Raw genomic sequence first — 21,342 nt, forward strand, 5'->3', positions numbered from 1 at the left:
AAAGTAGACAAGAGAGAGTTTTCAAAGCTAAACACAAACAGGGGCTGATGGCGACCCGTTTAGGTTCTAGCCAAGCCAGGTGGGCCGTAAGCACCCACGATCTGTAAAGGCAATGAATGCTGTTACTTTGTAACTGTTGGGGGGCAGTGTCACTGAAACGGTGCATGGGGAACCTGGAATCAAGCCCCCAATCCACTATTTCCCAGGCACATTATTTTTTGGAGGTTTGGTGCACTTATCCGTAAAATGGAACAGGACTATTCACACCTGCCTCTACCCAGGGAGTAGCCATAAAGATCAAATGAGAAGATGTAATAATAATTACAAATTAAATATAATTATAAGTAAGAGAATCAAAACTTGTATTTGTTAAGCAAATTCCACATGTCAAATACTGTGCTTAGTGATTCAATCCTGTGATCTCAATCAAGTCCCACGCTACCAGGTGACAGATAAGGAGACCAGCGCTGAAGAAGTCCAGCCATTCGAAGTGAGGCTACTCTGCGGGGAGCTGGCCTTCCGGGTGTGACAGATACCCGGCTTCCAACCCCCAGCCTTCCCAGCCTCCCTCATCCTCCATTAGGAGGGCAAACAACTTTCTCCAAAAACTGTTTTCTAGTATGTGGAGGGCAAGAGCAGGAAGAAAGGTGAGTTACTTTAAACCTGACTTGGTCCATCAACTCTGGTACAGGCTCACAGCGTGAATGGTTACAACTACTATCCTCCCTGCAGTCCCCAGACATCGGCCAGTTAGCAGTCGTAAGCTGGGCGAGGACAGCCAGCCCCAGCCCTGCCTGATGTTAGCAGCAATGCCTGTGCAGCCGCTCCCGGCTGATCATCCAACCCTCCACAATCACTGACCGCTGGGAAATGAAAACAAACATCTACGTAGCGATGAGACAGTTACCATCACTTAGTAGGTCATATTTCTCAGGACCAACCCTTTTAGAAATACCGCAACACGATACACTCATAATACGGATGACTTATAGGTAACACGATGAAAGTTCCTCTCTTTCTAGAGTTAGTCAAAAGCAGAAAGCTAGACCTGACCCCCAAATCCACCCTTTCCTCTATTTTAAGTAATATTTCCATTATATGTACTATCTTAATTAGAAAATGACATTTTTCAGTATGTGCCACTGCAGACATTTGGTATTTGCTGGCTGGATTGAGGATACAATCTGGAAAAGCTAAAAATGCCAAAGTATCTTCTTTTATCTTACTCCCTAAATTCCACCTGTAACCATTATTGCTTAATGTTTCCAGACTCCACTAGCTTAAGAGAATAGGGTTTTTGGGGTTCTCCTGAGAAATACTCAAAGCTTCAACAAGCTCCTTATCTGGGGACTAGAGGTGCTGCGAGCTGGCCCAGAACCTTCTCCCTCCTGGGGGTGGGCCTTCCTCTGAGCTCTCGGCTCCAAGGCCTGGCCCCATCCGCCTGTCGGGTCTGCTCTATCCTTTCCTGGCAGAACATAAAAAGGGAAGCAGCAAGCTGTTGAAACTGTTGTCAGGTTGTATAAACTCCTGGGACTGGCTTTTTACTCAATCAGGAGAGTGTTTCCTTAGTAACCAACTAGAGTACAAACAGATGCGTCTACCTGCTCGCTCATCAGAACGCCACCACTCTCTTCAAAGGGAAACATGTTTGTTTTTGTTTTCTTAATTAAATGAATTGGGCCTTCTAGCAATTTCTTTTAGATCTTTCTTAGACTTCTAACCCTTAAAGGAGAGTAGACAGGGAAGAAGAAGGCCTGCAGCTTGGAGTAAGTTTAGGGGACCAGTGAGATCAGCATTTCTCGCTGGGGAAACACAACCATCAAGGTGTGTTTCCTAACACCTAGGTCTAACCCCACTATCAGCTTGAACACTGAACCACCAAGGCAGATGACAGAGGCAGTATTACAGAGTAGGGTGGTAGAGACAGTGGACTCAGTCACATGTCTACTTACTAACAATGTACCTGGACGAGTTAAATAATGTGCCTCAACTTTCTCATCTGGATTGAAGGTATAATAACCACAGGATTGTTGTAAGATGCTGAATAAGAAATCTACACATGCACATTGCCAGGTGCATCAAAGTGTTCAATAAGTATCAGTGGTTTCTGTAGGGCGGTCAGCAAATGTATTACTGGGTAAGCAAATACAGATGATGAATGATGCCCGAGTGACCGCTGCCTTGTGGGGCCGACATGCACTGTGCGCAGGGACCCACAGTGGAGGGGAGTGTAGGAATGGATTGGTCCAGGAAACGTGCAAGTGATGAATCTCAACTAAAGCCAAATACATCTGGCGTCCCGGAAACTAAAGGTTAGCAAGATATCCCTGTGAAAACACCTAGCTCGGGGGAAAACAGAACTTCCTCCCTGTGCAAGTCTGCTACCAGTTATTACCCAAGTGAATAGTCGGAGTCCTGTTTCACTTCCTTTCTTCCCACCACATAGCCTTTGAGCAATGCCATCAGCAGAAAGACAGGCAGTACCCAGAGGAAGAAGAAATGAGGGCCCTCTTCTGAATATAAGAGATTTAACGACTCCCAAGATTTATGGAGATACCATGGATTTGTCAAATAAACCCCAAAGTGTAGGAACATGTTGGTCCTAAGTTCACAATTACCCTTTCTGAAGTTTTTGAAAATAAGACATATTTCCATTCTCAACCTTTGTTTTACGATTAGCTGTCACTATGTGAGACTAATTCGATGGCATTAAACCACAAATTAGAATTAAGCTGTGAGGAAGACAGACACGTGCATGTATTTATCTAGTACGACAGGAAAAAAAAAGAGGATATTCTGACTGGTCAAATATCCAGGTTAATACACTACAGAAAGACCATCTTCATTTTTCCAATACTGTGTACCCATCTGTAAGGTAAGCATCTGTATCAAACAGATCTGTGACAAGATTCTCCTATAAGGCCAGAGAAGCCTATCTAACAGAAACTGACCCAGGTCAAGACATCTTGAGCTTGAGTTCTTAAAGGAGGCAAAGGTGTCATCCTGAGAGCCTGGGGGAGAGGAAGAACCAGCTCCTGTTCCTCAGGAAAGAGACGAGGAAAAGTATGATATAGTTTTCCTCTGGCACCATTCAACCTCCCTGTACCTCTATCTCTTGGGACTTTGGAGAAGAGAGACTTGCTTAATTCAATGCATAAGAAAGTGTGGGTGGTAGCGCTACCCAGAATGAACCTTCTCAATGCCAACAGGGTGTGAGGGCAGGAATCCAGACACCAGTGCCCACCGCAGAGACTGCCCCACCCTCAACTCTGTGTCTGCCTCCTAGGGTCAGCACCTCTCCTGTCCCAGATTTTTAGGGATTCTTCTTGTCATCACCTTCTGTAACCATGGATTCCCCCGATCTCAAAATCTTTTTCTCGGTAGGGGGTTAAAAGGATATGAGGAACTGGGAAGGTTCGTTATCTGTAAAGCAGGGTCCAAGACGCGTGCTCGTCTTCATACAAGTGAAGTGTAACACTTGCAGTGTATACTTCCAGAGTATGTTCGACACAGAAATCATCATCACTCTTTCAGCTAATTAAAAAGCAACAGTTGCTAAAAGCTATCTGAAACAAAACCCAAACTGAAGTAGCGGCAGAATGTGCAAGAGAATTCAGGTTAACCAGTTTCTCTGATTCAAGAAATCTAACCCCTGCTATGAGCTGGATCTAGGAATTTTACAATGGTATTTTTTATTTTTAATATATATATGTGACTCCATACCTGAGACTTTTAAATTTTTTTTTTTAATTTTTTCACCCCCAGGCCCGGGGGTTGGGGAGATTATTAGATTGTTCTCTTTATCTTCTTATTGCACTTCGGTCAGGCTATAAATTAAAAAAAAAAAAAATCCCTTATGCCATGGCTTACCAGATTTTTCAGCAGCGTGGACAGTTCCTTTGTAAGAGTAGAAAACTTGACAAAAGCGGTGCCAAGATCTGGGTTGTCTCGACTTAAAAAATTACTTCCAAACTTGTCAAGAACTTGTGCATAGTTTTCTTCATTTTGTACGTGATCTAAAAAAGAGAGAGGAGTCTGAGCTATCATTTGCCACAATGACGAGTTATTTTGAACCCTGATTGATCACTAGAAACTCTTAAAAGGAAAGCAAAGAGAAACTGCATCAATTATTCATTGAACATGTCCAGAGGTGGTCAACGGGGCGCTGAATGTCTTCACCCACTCTATTAAAGGAGATTTCCCGTTCTTCTATAGTGTTCAGTTCACCTACATCCCAGTTAATCCATGGACCCCACAGGTGAGGGGTCAAATTATCATCACATTTTAAAGCACACTGTGTTTCCATTAAGAAACTATGATGATCAGGGAACAAGGAGAAAATTCTCTTTAGAAAATCAACCTTGGGGCGCCTGGGTGGCTCATTCGGTTAAGTGTCTGCCTTCGGCTCAGGTCATGATCTCAGGGTCCTGGGATCGAGCCCCGAGCTGGGCTCCCTGCTCAGTGGGGAGCCTCCTTCTCCTTCTCCCTCTACCCCTCTCCCCCACTCACACACGCATTCTCTCTCTCAAATAAATAAATAAAATCTTAAAAATAAAAAATCTATCTTGAAATGCAAAAGAAGAATCCATGGGTTCTAACATGTTTCTTTCTCTGCAACTCAACTTAATTTCCTTTAATTCTAAGCCTCAGGTCTGAGGAACAGCGTTTTTTTAAAATTTTTTTTTTTTTTTTAAAGATTTTATTTATTTATTTGAGAGAGAGAGAATGAGAGACAGAGAGCCGGAAAGGGAGGAGGGTCAGAGGGAGAAGCAGACTCCCCACTGAGCAGGGAGCCTGATGTGGGACTCGATCCCGGGACTCCAGGATCATGACCTGAGCCGAAGGCAGTCGCTTAACCAACTGAGCCACCCAGGCGCCCCTTTTTAAATTTTTTTTTTCACATACAATCTCTCGGTGCAAATTGTGCAGGCATGGATCAGACGGATTTATGTTTGAAGTTTGAAGTTCACCACCTATAAGCTTGCTAACTTACCAGTTTTTTAACTTTTATGGCCCATCAGAGGCATTAATAAATTTCCTCACTCTGAGCTTTGGTTTTCCAATCTGTAAAATGAGACTAATACTATCTGACATGATTGGGGTGCTGATGAGCTGATATAAAGTATCCAAAGTTTCTCAAAAGAGTGAGTATTCCATAAATAACAGCTCCCACCTCCCTGAAACACTTTCTCTACTTGACTTCCAATGTCTTTGCTGGATCTCCATCTCCCTGACCTCCTCATGTTGGAGAGCCCAGGGCCTTTCTTCTTCTCTATGAATGCTCACTCTCTGCATCTCACCTAGTCTGTGGTTTTGGATAGCTTCTATCAGCTGACAACTCCCAAACTGATAGCCCCAGCCCAGACCCCCCCTGAAATACAGACTTCTATATCAACTGCTATTCAATATCTCCACTGGGATGCCCAATAACTCTCATCTCAACATGCTAAAAGCAAACCCTTAATGTTCTGCCCCCAACCCTCTTTTTCTGCAGACCCTTGTATCTTGGTCAGCTAATGGCAAATACATTCTTGTAGTCATTCAGGCTGAAACCCATCAAAGTCATACTGATTTTTCTTTCTCATATCCCAGATGCAGCCCATTAGCAAATCCTATTTATTGCCTTTACCTTGAAAATGCAACTAAAATCTGACATGTTCTCACTACCCCCACGGGGATCAACCCTATCTAACATCATTTCTTACCTTGACCACTGCAAAAGCTTCCTACAAAAGTCTCTTTATTGCAGTTCTTGCTCACCTACAGTCTACACTCAAGACAGCATCTAGTGTGATTCTTTTAAATTGTGCATCAGATCTGTGACTCTTCTATCAGATGTTAGCACTTATAACAGAAACCCAGGTGCCCCATCCTTGCAGGCTCTGGGAGGCAGCGCCGCACATCTCTACACCCTTAAGGGAAGCAGGCATGGAACGTGATACACACGAGCAAGGAAGTATGATTGGAGCCAAGGTACACCACTTCCTCAGGGAGGCATTTCAGATACCTGGACTCCCCACTTCTCTCTTCCTTTGTGGTGGAGGACAGGGAGGCACGGATTTGTATGCAGGCCCGCAGGAGAGGCATAATATTTACTGAACGAATAAATGAACGGTAAATACCTAACAATATCATGTCTAGCAAAATCATCTCTCTAAAGGCTTCCTTCAATACCTCTTTGGAAAGCCTTCCCTTAGTTGGCAATCATCCTTCCTTGCCTATAATTCTTTGCACCTATTTTGCAGTATTTTCCATCACATCACATCATATTTCCTTGCCACCAGACCACGAGAGGCAGGGATTACCTCTAGCTCATCTCCGCGTCCCTACCCAACTAATACCACTGTGTTTGTTGTTTTTCCATGAGCGGCGCTTAAGGAGTGAGGGCTCCATAAATATCTGTTGACTTCGATTTGTTGATTTCCTTTTCAGGAATTTCAGAAGCATTCCCTTCTTAAACCTCCTAGATTGCTGAATAATTGAGAGAAAAATCTAAAGTACTGCATTCTCAAATACACTCTCAATGACTGCCCGGCAGCCAGGGGCCCTCATGGAACCAACGGTGAGTCCGCACGGGGGCGCGGCCCAAGAAGGAAGTCAATGCACTGAAGGAAACGTGTCACAGCGCTCCAGCGAAATGAAGTGAGGCCCAGCAGCCTTCCAATCATCACCGCATCAAAAATTCATGATGCCTACAGTGGATGTCAGCATTTCAGCCTGAGATATTAAAAAAGATAAAATGTAGCTCTGGTTAGTGCCCAAGTAACGGAGGGAAGCGGCTCAGAAACACACAAAAGAAAGGCCACATCAGCTCGACAGACGGGATGCACGTGTCTGGTCTCCTCGTAAACTGGAGTTACCCCTGATACCTTTTGTCTGAGGCCAAACAGCCTCACCTCACCCCAGAGAATCCCATCAGACCCGACACCCTCTTCTGCTTTTGGAGGCCAGCAAAAAGGCAATTCAGCTGCCTGTTCAACTGCGTTCAAAGAAGTGTCTCTAGTAAAACACAAGCATAGAGGATTTTTGTTTGTTTGCTCAGAATTAGAAAATATTTCAGAAGACATATATCATAATCTTCAGATTAACAGAACACTCATGTACCCACCAACCAGTTTAAGAAATAAAGTGCCACAGAATGCTTCCTCTCTCCCCCAATTCCGATCTCTTCCCTCCCTCCCTAGACAAAACCACTCTCCTGAGTTTGGACTGGCATGCAGAGTTTAGAAAGAATTACGAGAAGCTCTTAGTCTATCAGAGATGACGGACTCCTCAAAAAACAAGACAGACTTGGCTCAGGTAGAGACAGGCCTCAGGAAGGGAGAACTGGCATTTGTCGAGAACCTTCTTGGGCCCAAATGCTTTTTACAGTATCACATTTAACCCTCACCAGAACCCTGCAAGGAAGAATGAGGCTTAACAGGAAGGTGGAACATCAAATGTGACGTGAGAGAGGTGGAAGGGGAGACTGGTAAGGAAGTACAGGTAAGGTCATGGGTCCTGTATGTTCTGCTAATTCCATAAAAGAACAACCGTACGGCCAACACATAAATTTATGTGCATACGTATGTGTGCGTATGTTAATCGAACATATGTATGTATGTGTGAAATTTCCCAGTACAGATACATCTTAAAAATCATAATCTAGTGAGGTGTACCCGGGGACAGTACTAATAATCCTGCTGAGGGCAGAGATTATGGGGATTAACTGTAAGGTGCTTTTAGAACAGTACCTGGCACGTAGCACCTGCCTCCAAAAAGATCAGTCACTATTACCGCTAGAGCCAGGATTGTTATAAATCACGGAGACGTATTTAAAATCAAACAGCACAGGAACGTATGTCTCATGTTTTAAGTTTTTTTTTTTTTTAACATATGTAACAAACCTAACAGTGACAATTCACTAGCGAAATTCTGTAAACGCATGCATCCCTTTGTATGGAGTGAAGGGCTTACCAAGCCGGTTTTCGGCAGGTGCAGAGGGAGAGGGCAGAGACAGGGTTCTGGTGGAGGACAGAACAAGGGCAGAGGCTGAGGGAGGAGTGCAGCAAGCAGATAAACAAAAGGTAAATTCAGGGGTTTAGGGAAGAAGAGAGAAATACAGGGCTTTGGTGGGGAACACTGTCACAGATACAGGTGTAACTGAATAGGAGGGCCGATGAGGCAGAAAATGGCCTGATCAGGACCTTTCAGAGAACAGAATAAGCTCTGTTTTAGGATCCTCGGTCTACCTAAGTGCTGGCAGACTTTTGGGAAGTTGGTAAAGTGGGCGCTGGGGAAAGCAGCTGAGGATGGAGACTGGATAAAAAAAAAGAACAAGGAAAGAGAGAAATCTGATCCAGCCATTATGGAGATTCATGCTTTTTGAATATCTGTAGGGAATTTCTGGCATTCATGGTATTGTTGCAGAATGTAAGACAATTCCAAGAGTTAGGTAATTCCTTTCAGTTCTGAAAAAAGGACAAAATAATATAGTTTTACCAGCCGAACGAGAAGGGCCATTTAGGATTTCAACGGCTGGCATTTCTTTGGGGTGATGACTAACGTATACTAATCACCTAAGATGTTCCATGCAGCTTGAAAGGGCCTTTATATACATTTCAACATTTAAGCCCCACAGCAATACCAAAGCAGTGATTTACTATTTCAATTAATGATAGTGATAACAGCTGGCTTGTCGAGTACCCAGGGTACACCAGTCACTGCACTAAGCACTTCACGTCCATTGCTTCATTCACTCTTATTAACAGGACTGGAAGGTAAGTACTGTTATCATCCTCATTATTTAAATTTTTTTTAAGATTATTTATTTATTTATTTGACAGAGAGAGACACAGCGAGAGAGGGAACACAAGCAGGGGGAGTGGGAGAGGGAGAAGCAGGCTTCCCGCTGAGCAGGGAGCCCAATGTGGGCTCAATCCCAGGACCCTGGGACCATGACCTGAGCCAAAGGCAGACGCTAACGACTAAGCCACCCAGGCGCCCCTCATTCTCATTATTTAGATGCAAAAACGTGTCCGAGGTCACACCGCTCCTAAATAAGGGATTTTACTCTTAGGCTTTTTTAAGATCTCAGAGCTGGGGACTCTCTCCCACATCCCAAAGTCAGAAAGATCTGGGATCAAATACCAGGCCTATCACTAAACCTGTGTGGTGTTTTGGTCAAGTAACTTACCTTCCTAAGCCTCATCTTCCCCAGCTGTAAAATGGACATAACAATGGTATTTACCTCACAGAGGTATTATGGAGATTAATTTACTGCATGCCAAGTGCATGGTGCACGATAAGCTGAGTAAATGTTTATGACGAGGACAACAGCGATGACAGCAGCAGGCTGCCCATCAGAGGCCACTGCGGTGGAGTCAGCCTGGCATCCTCACGCCAGGGGCAGAGGCTTCCAGCAATACTCCGAAGTCAGGGACAGCCCTAAGAGTATACGTTCTGAGGGGCTGGCAGTAACATGTGCCCTGAGAATACATTAAAATTCAATATATATATATTTTAAATAATATTCTTTAAAAATGGGGCACTTGGGTGGCTCAGTCAGTAAAGCGTTTACCTTCGGCTCAGGTCACGATCCCAAGGTCCTGGGATCGAGTCCACATCGGGCTCCCTGCTCCGCGAGGAGTCTGCTTCTCTCTCTCCTTTTACCCCTCCTCGCCCCTGCTCGTGCTCTCTCTCTCATGCTCTCTCTCTCTCAAATAAAAATCTTACAACAAAACAATGTTCTTTAAAAATGTCTTGCATATTCCTCCAATGATGCCCTACTCAGAATTTTCAGAACCGCAGCAAATAGTAAACAGGCCTTTCTCTGACGGATGTTTGCCCAATTCTCACCCTGTGCTAGGCCTTATCAAACTGGGAAACTTTCACAAAACTTCCCAACTGGCCTGTGAACCCAACCGTTGATTTTCTGTCGCTGTAATCACCGCTGCTCCTTATTTGGCACCGACTGTGTAGTGGGATACATCACAATGAATGTCCTAAAAGTCCTTCAGGGCAATGTTTAATAGATAAGAAGTGAAAATCGCTGGTGAATCCGCACTGGAACCCAGCCTCATGTGATTCCAAACCCATCCTTTTCCATGGACAGACCCAGCAAACACTGTAAAGGATGCCATGACACATGCCACAAACACCCATTTGGGGTTTACTATATGATAAACACTAAGAAACAAAGCAGACTAAGGCAGACCTCCTGTTCCTCAATAATGACAATGACATAATAATTATAACAGTGGTAATAAATTGTTAATAACTAATTATAAGAACAATTAATTGCAGTTACATTTTTGATTACTTAATGGGCCGGGAACTGTGCTTTTGCCCTGCACTACTTCATTTGATGCTCAGGATGGTGTGCTATTCTTCTCCCCATTTTCCAGATGCAGGGACTGGTTGAGGGGGTGGAGCAGGCCGCCCAAGGTCACCTAGCTAAGTGCTGACGACAGGCACTGTACAGCCCGTGTTCTTCACCCTTACGCTTGGTTAAGTGCAGGAACCCCTAGAAGTCTGCTATTTTTAAGCCAGACGGCAAGTGATCAAGGGACCTGAAAATCCAGGTCTTAGCTCTAGCCTCTATCATGTGACTCAGGCTCTCAGGGGCCTAAATTCATCTATAAAACAGGTCTAATAATACCTACACCCAGCCTACTCCTTGAGGTTGAATGCTAAGAGGTAAAGATGTCATAATTAATATGAAAGCTCTTTTGGGAAAACAGTAGCTGCAGGAGCAGAGAACATTATAAAACCATGAAGGATTATTTCTATTTAATGAGGAAAAGCCTTGAAAGCATTAATAATAAATCCATCCTCAAGAGCTCCTCAACCCTGACCAAGCACCACCTAATGTTTACTGAGGCATCATATGATGAAGGGACATGGGCCTAAGTGGCACGGAGACCTGGGTTTGAAACTCCCTCTGGTCCACACTGGCCATCTGTGACCTTGGAAAAGGCACTTTTCTGCGTCTTTCTTTTTTTTAAAGATTTTATTTGTCAGAGAGAGAGAGCGAGCACAAGCAGGGGGAGCGGCGGGCAAAGGGAGAAGCAGACTGCCCGCTGAGCAAGGAGCCCGATGTGGGACTTAATCCCAGGATCCCAGGATCATGATCTGAGCTGAAGGCAGATGCTTAACCGACTGAGCCACCAGGTGTCCCTGGTCTCGGTTTTCGTACGTGAAATGTGACAGATGTATAATCTATGAAGTACATGGTAAGCCTCTAAAAAGATCTTTATTACTTTCATTCACCCTGAGATGGAGAGCTGAAGTTCTGATGTTAATGGACATTCAGGTATAATCTAAACATCATGGTATTTCTTGGAGGGTTCTAGGATACATACGACTGTGGATCAAATCCCAGGTCTTCCATTTACCAGCTGTGGATCTAAGACAAACCATATCATCATCTCGGACTCTGCTTTCCTAACTGCAGTAATGCTTCTTGATAGGGTTACTATGTGAACAGGACGGGAAAAGCCTATAGTGCGCTTCCTCCAGCGTCGGGCCTACGGTGGGTGTTTATGATAGGGGAGGAACCATCCCTCACCCCGCAGTGAGTCTCACTTCCTTAACTTCCCATACTTTCCTTCCTGAGAGCCTAGCTTCTCTCTCTGTGTCTTTATGTAAGTTATCTTCTGTGTGAAGAGTCCCGCGCAACTGTGTTTATCATTTCAGCCTCTCCAGCTCAGAGAGCTCTCCTGGAGCACAGCCTGGGTACAAGGATCGCTGCACAAGGGCCACACAACCCACCTGAGGTCCTCCAGTCCGCCTGGCTCCGTCACAATTCCAGGCCTCAACCTGCCTCTTTCAAGATCTAAGGTAAGTGTAACCTCCCAGGCAAGGTTGTCATTCACTCCGTCCACAGCCTCCTGCAATGTCCGAGTTCCCAGCATTACCTAATCTGTTGTTGTTCACCTGGTCCCCAGCACTGGCCCTGGCACACAGTGCAAAGCCAAATGCTCAACGCATGTAGTAAAGTCTCCTGGAACAAGTCCTTTTTCCTTCCTTCGGAAAATACTGAGTATCGGCCATGTGCCAGGCATATAAAATACAATGAGCTATAACGTAGCAATAAAGCCATGTAATATGTGTCATAAATTATAGTGCTGGCATAGAGGGCAAAGGGATAAATTCTTTTATACTATCCTATACATACTTTGAAGCACTAATCACCCTTTACAATTTTTAATTCCATTTGTTTTTAAAATTACAAAAATAATTCATAAAAATGATAGTTTCCTTTCCCTTTCTCCAATACCCTCCTTGAAATAAGCGAAGTTAATGATGTGGGGCGTTAATAATCTCAGCAAAGCTTTCTCTATGCTTAAAAAATACATACATACATACAATAAGGGGTCTTCTCCCCTTTTCTCACTTTTAAAAAACCAAATGGGATTTTTTTAAGGATTTTATTTATTTGAGAGAGAGAGAGAGAGCGCGCGTGCGAGTGTGCATGGGGGGGCGCAATGGGGGGGAGGGGAAGAGGGAGAAGGAGAAGCAGGCTCCCCAGAGCAGAGAGCCTGATGCGGGGTTCGATCCCAGGACCCCAGAGATCATGACTGAGCTGAAGGCAGACAATTAACTGAGCCACCCAGATGCCCCACAAATGCGATATTAAATACAAGACTCCGTGGCTTGCTTTTTCCTTACTGAATAGGGATCAAGAAACTGAATGTAATTAACTCTAATTCATTATTTTAACTGTGATTATATTCCACAGTAAACTCCACCATGATTTGGAGAACTATCTCCCTGAGAGACTCCCACAGTGTTTGCTACCAAAAAACAATGCTGCAATAAGTATTTCTATCCATAAGTTCTTACATGCTGTCACTTTATCTCTGAAAAGATATATTCACAAAAGTAGAATTGTTGGGGGGTAGGGTGCATACTTCAAATTTTAATTACTACTGCTATGTTTCCAAAGAGGCTGGTGGTAGCAATGCACAGACCCAACAGCAGTACAAACAGAAGACTATATTTCCCTAAAGCCTCGCTAGCACATAGATGTTACTGTTCTTCTTAATTCTCGCCACAGGGACGTGAAAAACTGGACTGTACAGTAAGCCTGAGTTATCTTGCTGTATTTTATTGTCCATTCACATTTCCTTTCCTGCCTGTTGTTTTCCATCCTTGTCTTCTCCCTGTCAATCTGTAGGGAGACTTTCTGCAGAAGGGACAACAATCTGTTGTAATACTTGCTGCAAACATTTTCTCCCATTTGTCTCCTCACTTAGTTTATGGTGTTCTTTGCCACACAGAACTTTTTACATTTCATGTCGTCAAACATACCAATCTTTACCCAAAAGACTTTTGGGATTCCTACCTTGTTTAGGTTCCCAAATCTTCTAGTATTTAGTATTTTTTTAAAAAAAAAAAAAACACAGAAAGCTTCAATTCAACCTAATATATCTCTTTATATAGCATGAGGGAGGGTTCTAATGTTAAAGAAAGTTCCTGAGCCTTCTATTTGGTTTAGTTTTATTCTCTTTTGAGTATTTAAATACTTTATCCATCAGCAATGCATTTTATTTTCTTTCTTCTGCATGAAAATATATTGCTTATTTAATACAGGGTCTTATAGGCACCCACGTAGTATCTGGTAAGTAAAGGAATACACGGACAAAACTTGGATGCAGCCAAGAGAGGTGACCTGAGCAACACCCTGAAGAATGAAGAGTTGGGGCACCTGGGGGGCTCAGTCGGTTAAGCACCTGCCTTTGGCTCAGGTCATGATCTCAGGGTCCTGGGATCCAGCCACACTGGCTCCCTGCTCAGTGGGGAGTCTGCTTGTCCCTCGGTTATGAGCTAGTTATTTCACTTCCCTGGGCCTCTGTTTCCTCATCTGTTCCCACCACCACTCAGTACAAACTTGTTAAAGATTAAAAGAACATCCTTAAAGGCAGAAAGGCTTGTGCACATTTTTTTTAAATTGCCTTTCTCCATGCCACTCGGGATGACTCATTCCTCTGATTTTTCAAGGTCATTTTGAATTTGGATTTGTTCTTTCGAAATTCTAGCCAAGCCTCTGCAAGAATCTGCTCCAGCCCCAAGGGTGTTATCTGGAAACTCAGCATGCAGACTCCCATTTCCGCAACAACTGACAAATCCATTAACTAGCAGAACCCCAAGACAAGATGCCCGCAGAGTTCCACAAGGCTATTACTCAGCATTTAAAAAGCCCTCTCTTCTGGCTCCCTCAGGCAGGCCTCCTAACTGCCAGATAAAATCCACATCACACTTGGGTTTGCTCACAGCTCTCTGGGTAATGTTCATGCTTTGAGATCTGCCCCCGAAGAAAAGCTAGGAAGGAGACAACCATTCCTCTTCTATTCCAGCCTTCTACAGTTGACTGCCCACCATCCGAAGGGGCTGAGCTTTTTTGTAAATAGGTGTAATTTAAAAATATGGCCCCACATTTCATGATTAATTCACAAACTTTCATTAAGCACCTACCCTGGTATAGAAAGGTTAGGTAGGTCATTAGGTATGCAACCTTAGTCCTTCCGAGCTTCAGGTTCTTGGTTTAAAAATTACGTGTTAAATAGGGCGCCTGGGTGGCTCAGTTGTTAAGTGTCTGCCTTCAGCTCAGGTCGTGGTTACGTGTTAAATAATTCGAGATTAACTGAAAGTTCACTGGGTTCTTGTCCTGGTAAATGAGGTAGGCTAGGCTAGGACCGGACCGTGTAGGTATCTCTAGACTAGTGCTCTCCAGACTATTTTTGATCAACTATACCTGTTGGTAAAACATTTTAGAGCATACATTTCCAATATTTATTTTTTTAACCATTTATTTATGCATTACTACTATATATGTTATATGCATATTCTACATATAATGTACTATTTGTATCAATCAATGGTTCTGACCTCAATTTCAGAGCTTCTAAAAACTCCTAAAATTACCTGAAAAATTCTGCCCTGCAAGTTTTTTATTAATTTGGAGAAGGTCTGTTGTTCTCCAATTACAAAGGGATCGACGACCGCAGAATGTTAAGGATCAGAGAGAAATGTCAGCTGAAACTAAAGACAAAGCTTCTTGCCCTCGATAGGTGCAGAGTCCAGAGAGTCTGAGGGAGGGCAACAGCCTATGTGTGGAAAAGAGATCAAAACGTGCAAGCAGGCCTCTCTGGGTTTGGTGGCTGGAGAAATACCTTTTTTTTTTTTTTTAAAGACTCAGTTATTTGAGAGAGAGAGGGAGTGTGAGCAGGGGAAGCAGCAGAGGGAGAAGGATAAGCTGACTCCGCACTGAGCGTGGAGCCCGATGTGGGGCTCCATCTCAAGACCCTGAGATCATGACCTGAGCCAAAATCAAGAGTCGGATGCTCAACCAACTGAGCCACCCAGACGCCCCTGAGAAAGGCATTCTTTGTTGGACCCTATGAGGCCCACCTTGGGGCATACATCATGCCTTGCAGACTGCAAAAGAATCTTGGTCTCATTTCATAACCACTATTTCATCAATAGATAAGGTAGGGATCATCTTCTCTTTTTCATAGAGAAGAAAACTGAGGTCTCGAGAAATGAAAGGACTTGCTAAGGAACACTCAGCTACTCGGAGCCAGAGCCGAGATCACATCCCAGTGCTCTTTCAGAAGGCCTCCCCTGCTCCTCACTGTGCAGGCAGCACAGACCACTCCCAAACAGTACAGCAATACAGGTGTCTCCACCCCAGGGCTCCTGGAAAAGGCATCGCCCTGAGTGCAGACAAGTAAGAGAACAAGGACGGCAGAGCACACAAATGTGCCTGGTGCTCCCTCAAGTGTGCCGTGTGTGATTCAGAATCCACATGATGAAAAAGAGTTTAAGAACGAAATGTGGCTGATTAGCATTTTCTTCTTTTATCTGAATTTTCTAGTGCAAACATGTTAATATAAATTATACTTTTACAGTGAGAAAAACAAATAGAAAATGCCATTAAAAGAAAAAAAAAAAACCAGCCCCAGGTGTTCCAGAGTGCAAGCCCCCTGCACTTCTCTATAAAGAAAAAGTAGAAGTTTGACAGGTTATCAGAGACATGGAAGATCCGAGAATATCCTGTTGTCTGTGTGGGCAGGTGACAAACTGGCCACGCATAGTCATCCTCGATCAACCCCCAATCACTCTGTCTTACATCATTGATGATTTATGAAAAACACTTCAGAATCAATAACAACTTGTGTGATTTCCATACATAAGCAGGGCGTCAGAAAAATCAATAAGTAGTTATCTTCCTGGCTAAAGAGTCAGCTGGAGGGTACTTCCAGTCCTAGAGATAGACACTTTAAAATTCATGTCCTCATCCAAACCGCAAATGGAATTCAACACATGCATGACCGCTTTGTAGGTTATCCCAGAGCATGGTTGCCTTAAGACGGGGCCTTCTTTGAAAAGAGCCGTGGTGGGTTTGCCTCACAGGGGACACTCCACATGGTCAGGGGAGCATGTGTGAGAGAGGGAGAATTTAAGCAAACCTAGGGAGAATACCATACACAGAAATAAAACTGGAGACCCTGGCATTCCTCCAGACTTTTCGCTATAGTTTAACTGCCATGTCATTATACAGGAAAACACAACCCTAGTCTGATGAGACATAAACCATCCAAGAACATGGTCAAAATGTGACTTGGACTAAGAGGCAGAAAGATAGAGGCTGGCCGCAGAACCTTGGCTGTAATTGTCAAGGAGGGTATCACACATCTGTGCTTTTAATCTGTGAGACTCTAGTAAATTTGGAAGAACAAGGGAAAGAGAGAGCAAAAACAATGTAAATAGCCCTGGGCCCTCCCATCACTCAATAATGAGTATGTGTCTGGGAGCAGGAGGGATGGTACCATCTGCCCTTTCCTCACCTGTTCACAGGGGAAGCTTCTCCCTGAGCTAAGGGTGACCGCCTGAAAGACTGTGTATGTGTATGTATGTGTGTATGTGTTTTAAATACCATGGCTCCTAAAGGAATGCCAATACTTTAAAAAATACCAAATGAGTTATAATTTCAAGTGGCTTTATTAGCCATACAAGGATTTTCAATGGTTATTTTGACTCCATGGGTTACTTCCCATATGTGGAGACTTCATTTTTTATTTTTTTAAAGATTTATTTATTTATTTTAGAGAGCAAGCACTCGAGCACGTGTATGGGGGGGGGAAGGGTAGAGGGAGAAAGAGAATCTCAAGCAGACTCCCCGCTGAGCTGAGAGCCCAAAGGTTTCTGGGTTTTTTTTAAAGGAGGCTCCATGCCCAGCATGAAGCTTGAACTCACAACCTGGAGGTCAAGACCTGAGCTGAGATCAAGAGTTGGGACGCTTAACCAACTGAGCCACTCAGGCACCCCTCCCAAACATGCAGACTTTAAAACTTAACTTCAAAGTATGACTATAAGGTAAATACACTTAGTTTACAATAAACCGTAAGTTCAAGAACGCAAAGGACTGCTTATCCTATCATTTAATTACCCATGCACCTCTCCTGTACTTTGTAAATAGTTTTGACTGAACAAAGTGCCTATTTTCGGTATTCAGGTATTTGTGATCCAAAACCTGAGCTGAAGACATATCTCTCTTTAAGTCACTTTAATATACTGTCATAAAGTCCAACTATGCTAAAATACCTGTGAGTCAAGAGTGTTTTGTCAATCCCTTATATCTTAATAAACGAATTACTCATATATAATTTTTATAATTAAGGATCTGCAGTTGGTAACTTGACAGAGTAACTTATACCATACTAATGTTCCTGTTTATAACGAATACGAATGATGGACAAAACATAAAAAACAACCACTTGAAGCCACTGGAGAGCAAACAAAAGCAGGCAGAAACAGGAGGGGATATCACCTTTTAAGGAAGAGAACCATACCAGAGAAGACCATATTTAACTGGCTTTTCTCCTAAGGGCAGACTTCAGTCCATGCTGGGCAAGGAGAACAGAACACAAGCAGAAAGTGGCATTTTACTCAGCTGAGGTATCAGAGGTCAGAGTTTAGGATTGCTTCAGCAGCTGGAAATTGAGGGGGAAAATCCTAGAAAGGAAGAAGTCACAGAAAAGGAAACCCTCAATTCCAGTCCTTGGCTGACCTGAGCAGCATATACTTCAAGAAGCCCAGCAGAAAACAACATCTAAAGAGCAAAGCAGATTCCAGCAACTTCCCAACGCTGAGGAGAGTTTGGAATTCAAATCCCACAGAGTTAGCAGGGCTTGATAAATACTCTGGGCTGAAAGCCCAGGCAGATCGAGCCATACGAGTATGGATGATGTTGCAGGACTAAGGGCTATATCCTGGGACTATGAGCAAAACTAAAATAAACTTACCCTAACATCAAGGTGATGGTCATCACCAGAAATTTGACCACATACTAGAATAAAACACCACACACTTCATAGGAAGATAAAGGAATCCAGAGTCTCTATGTCATACAATTCAAATGTCTACATGCAAACAGAAATTATTAGACATACAAAGAAACAGAAAAATGTAGTCAAAAATCAAGAGAGAAGAACCCAGTCAAAAGAAACAGAACCAGAGACAACCTAGATGCTGGACATCAAAATAAATATTATAAATAAGTTCAAGAATTTATAGGAAAAGATGGATAAAATGGGTGAAGAGATGAAGAACTTCAGGAAAGACAGAAGTTTTAAAAAAGGACCAAATGGAAATTCAAAAACTAAAAACATACAGTATCTGAAATAAAAATTAATTGGATGAGACTAACAGCAGACTGGATACTGAAGAAGAAATGAGCAGTAAATCTGAAACCTGAAGGTAGAAATTATCCAAACTGAAGCACAAGGAGTTTAAAGATTAAAAATAAAATCTCAATGGCCTGTGGGAGAATTTCAAGCAGTCTAACACAAATGTAACTTGAGTCCAAGAAACAAAAAGAAGAAACAACGTAAGAATAAATAATTTGAAGACATACTGGCTAAAATTTTTCCAGTGTTGATTAAATTTTTGCAACTAGGTGTAATTATAATAACTACCACTGATGATTGCTATATCCCAGTATCATATTAAATATTTTAAGTACGTTCTTTCCAACTTTCACAACATGGGGGGGGTGGGTAAAGCGAAGCAATTTAAACACACACAATTAAGTTTGTTCCGAATTTCGCTCTGCTATTGCAGAAAGCCTCAAGTCAAGGAGGATGAAGTAATCATCACTGACACTACAGTTGGGTACCTACATGACCTGTGTTATGCTTTACCACGGTCCAGTGAGGTGGAAACTATTTTTCCATTTTCAGAAATGAAGCAACAACTGCTCAAAGTATTCTCTGACAAAGTGCTCCCAGCCACCAATCAGGGGCTAAGTCAGTATTTGATCCCAAATCTGTGTGACCTCTTCCATGATGCTACTAAGGCTGTGAGGGAAGCATTTTAGTCTCTGTCAGAGAATACACTGGTTTACGGGCTTCATTGTTCATTCATAAATTATGCCAATGACAGAGCACCTGGTAACAGGAGTGAGGGTGGAGAAATACTGTGTGGCTAGTCAGTGTCAGTTCCAGTTTGTATGCATGTATGTATTATTTATAAGATTTTATTCGTTTATTTGAGAGGGAGAGAGAGAGAGTACAAGCTGGGGGGGAGGAGCAGAGGGAGAGGGACAAGCAGACTCCTCACTGAGCTGGGAGCCCGACGCAGGGCTGGATCCCAGGATCCGGGGACCATGACCTGAGTCAAAGGCAGACATGCTTAACCAACTGAGCCACCCAGGTGCCTGCCCCATCTGGTTTGTATTTAAAGTGAGAAAGCTGCTCCTCTTTCTGAGAGACCAACCTAGCACCTTCATGCTGTAGGACTGCTGCTTATTTTACTTGTCCTTCTCCCTGAACGGTTGAGTCACCCCAGGGCACTGGGCCCACAGGCCCTGCACTCCTCTGAGTTCTCAGTGCCCCATCCTGGGCTGGCAGTCACTCTCACCTGACAGTTACTAATCTGACAATTCTGCCTCAGCAGCCTTGGGATCACGAAGACCTAACTTTCAAATCTCGTCACTGCTTACTAGCTGTGTAAATAAACCAGTTTAAATTTAAACTTAATAGCTATATAAGTGATTTAAACTAGGTTACTTCACTCCTAAAGTGGGGATAATAGTGTCTTGCATACAGGACTGCTGAGATAACTAACATGGTAAATGTATGTAAGACACCGGGCAGATAGGTGCTCAACAAAGGTCAGCTGTAATTTATTATTTCTAAAAAATTTTTAAAATATTTTTTTTATTTATTTGACAAAGAGAGAGAGAAAAGAGAGCAGGGGGAGTGTCAGGCAGAGGGAGAGGGAGAAGCAGACTCCCCTCTGAGCAGACAGCCTGCCATGGGGCTCGATCCCAGGACCCTGAGATCATAACCTGAGCTGAAGGCAGATGCTTCACCGACTGAGCCACCCAGGCGCCCATGTAATTTGTTATTTCTACAAAATTTGGACTGTTAAGGTCTAGGATGTGTTTTTATATTTACCTTTAACCGAGTATTTCTGTTCTTCATCTTGAGGCTTTAAAAAAAACCCAAGGTACTGGTTGTGGAATGAGCACTCCCAATTTTATTTAAAATGACTTAATTTCTTGGGACACCTGGGTGGCTCAGTCGGTTATGTCTGCCTTCTGCTCAGGTCATGATCCCAGGACCCTGGGATCAAGCCCCACATCAGGCATCAGGCTCCTTGCTCAGCGGGGAGCCTGCTTCTCCCTCTGCCTGCCACTCCCCCCCACCCCCCACTCGTGCTCTCTGACAAATAAGATATTTAAAAAAAAAATAAAATGACTTAATTTCTCATAAAGAATGCTCCCATGAGTGCATACATCATAAAAAATTAACTCATTTTAAAGTTGAGAGCCCTCATTCCAGGCCAGCAGATGAAGTGTGTGCACCTCCCCCCACACACCCAGATAGCCTCTGATTTTAAGTAACAGTATTTCAGCCAATGGCTTGAATATGAAAATTGGAACTTCTTAAACAGCCTAGGAGTTACAAGATTACTCTAGAAAGAGACTTCGATTTTCTAAATGCAGTTGTAAAAATTCCTCCTATTTTATCCCTTCACAATTTGAGGAGTAATACTCTCCTGGATAAGTATACTTCCTTTTAGAAAAAGCTTCCTTCCTTGACCATCTTGAAGGAACTCATTATTTCAACTTGTTTTCACCTCCTAAGGAGTAATGATGGACCCACAAATGCAAAATGCCTTGCAGGCCCCAGTAATTTGTTTAGACTTTGCTTAAATCACTACCACCACCAAAAGGTATTTACAATTTCAATCTAAAGCCTTCTACTTCTGAGGGCTTAAAATTATTTCTTTAGGGGCACCTGGGTGACTCAGTCGTTAAGCGTCTGCCTTCGGCTCAGGTCATGATCCCAG

At 43.3% G+C, this 21,342-nt stretch overlaps 1 protein-coding gene across 1 annotated transcript in view; it reads right to left on the reverse strand.

Annotated features, from left to right (window-relative positions):
• Positions 1-21,342, reverse strand: part of ASAP1 (ArfGAP with SH3 domain, ankyrin repeat and PH domain 1) — a 331,802-nt gene that overhangs the window by 112,423 nt on the left and 198,037 nt on the right. Inside the window, exon 5 of the mRNA XM_081817140.1 lies at positions 3,871-4,016. Coding sequence (XP_081673266.1) covers positions 3,871-4,016 — 146 coding nt within the window. The remainder of the gene's footprint in view (positions 1-3,870; positions 4,017-21,342) is intronic.

The sequence above is a fragment of the Leptonychotes weddellii genome, chromosome 4, assembly GCF_054177405.1.
Source record: "Leptonychotes weddellii isolate Sample4059 chromosome 4, ASM5417740v2, whole genome shotgun sequence".
In the NCBI taxonomy this organism is placed as follows: Eukaryota; Metazoa; Chordata; class Mammalia; order Carnivora; family Phocidae; genus Leptonychotes; species Leptonychotes weddellii.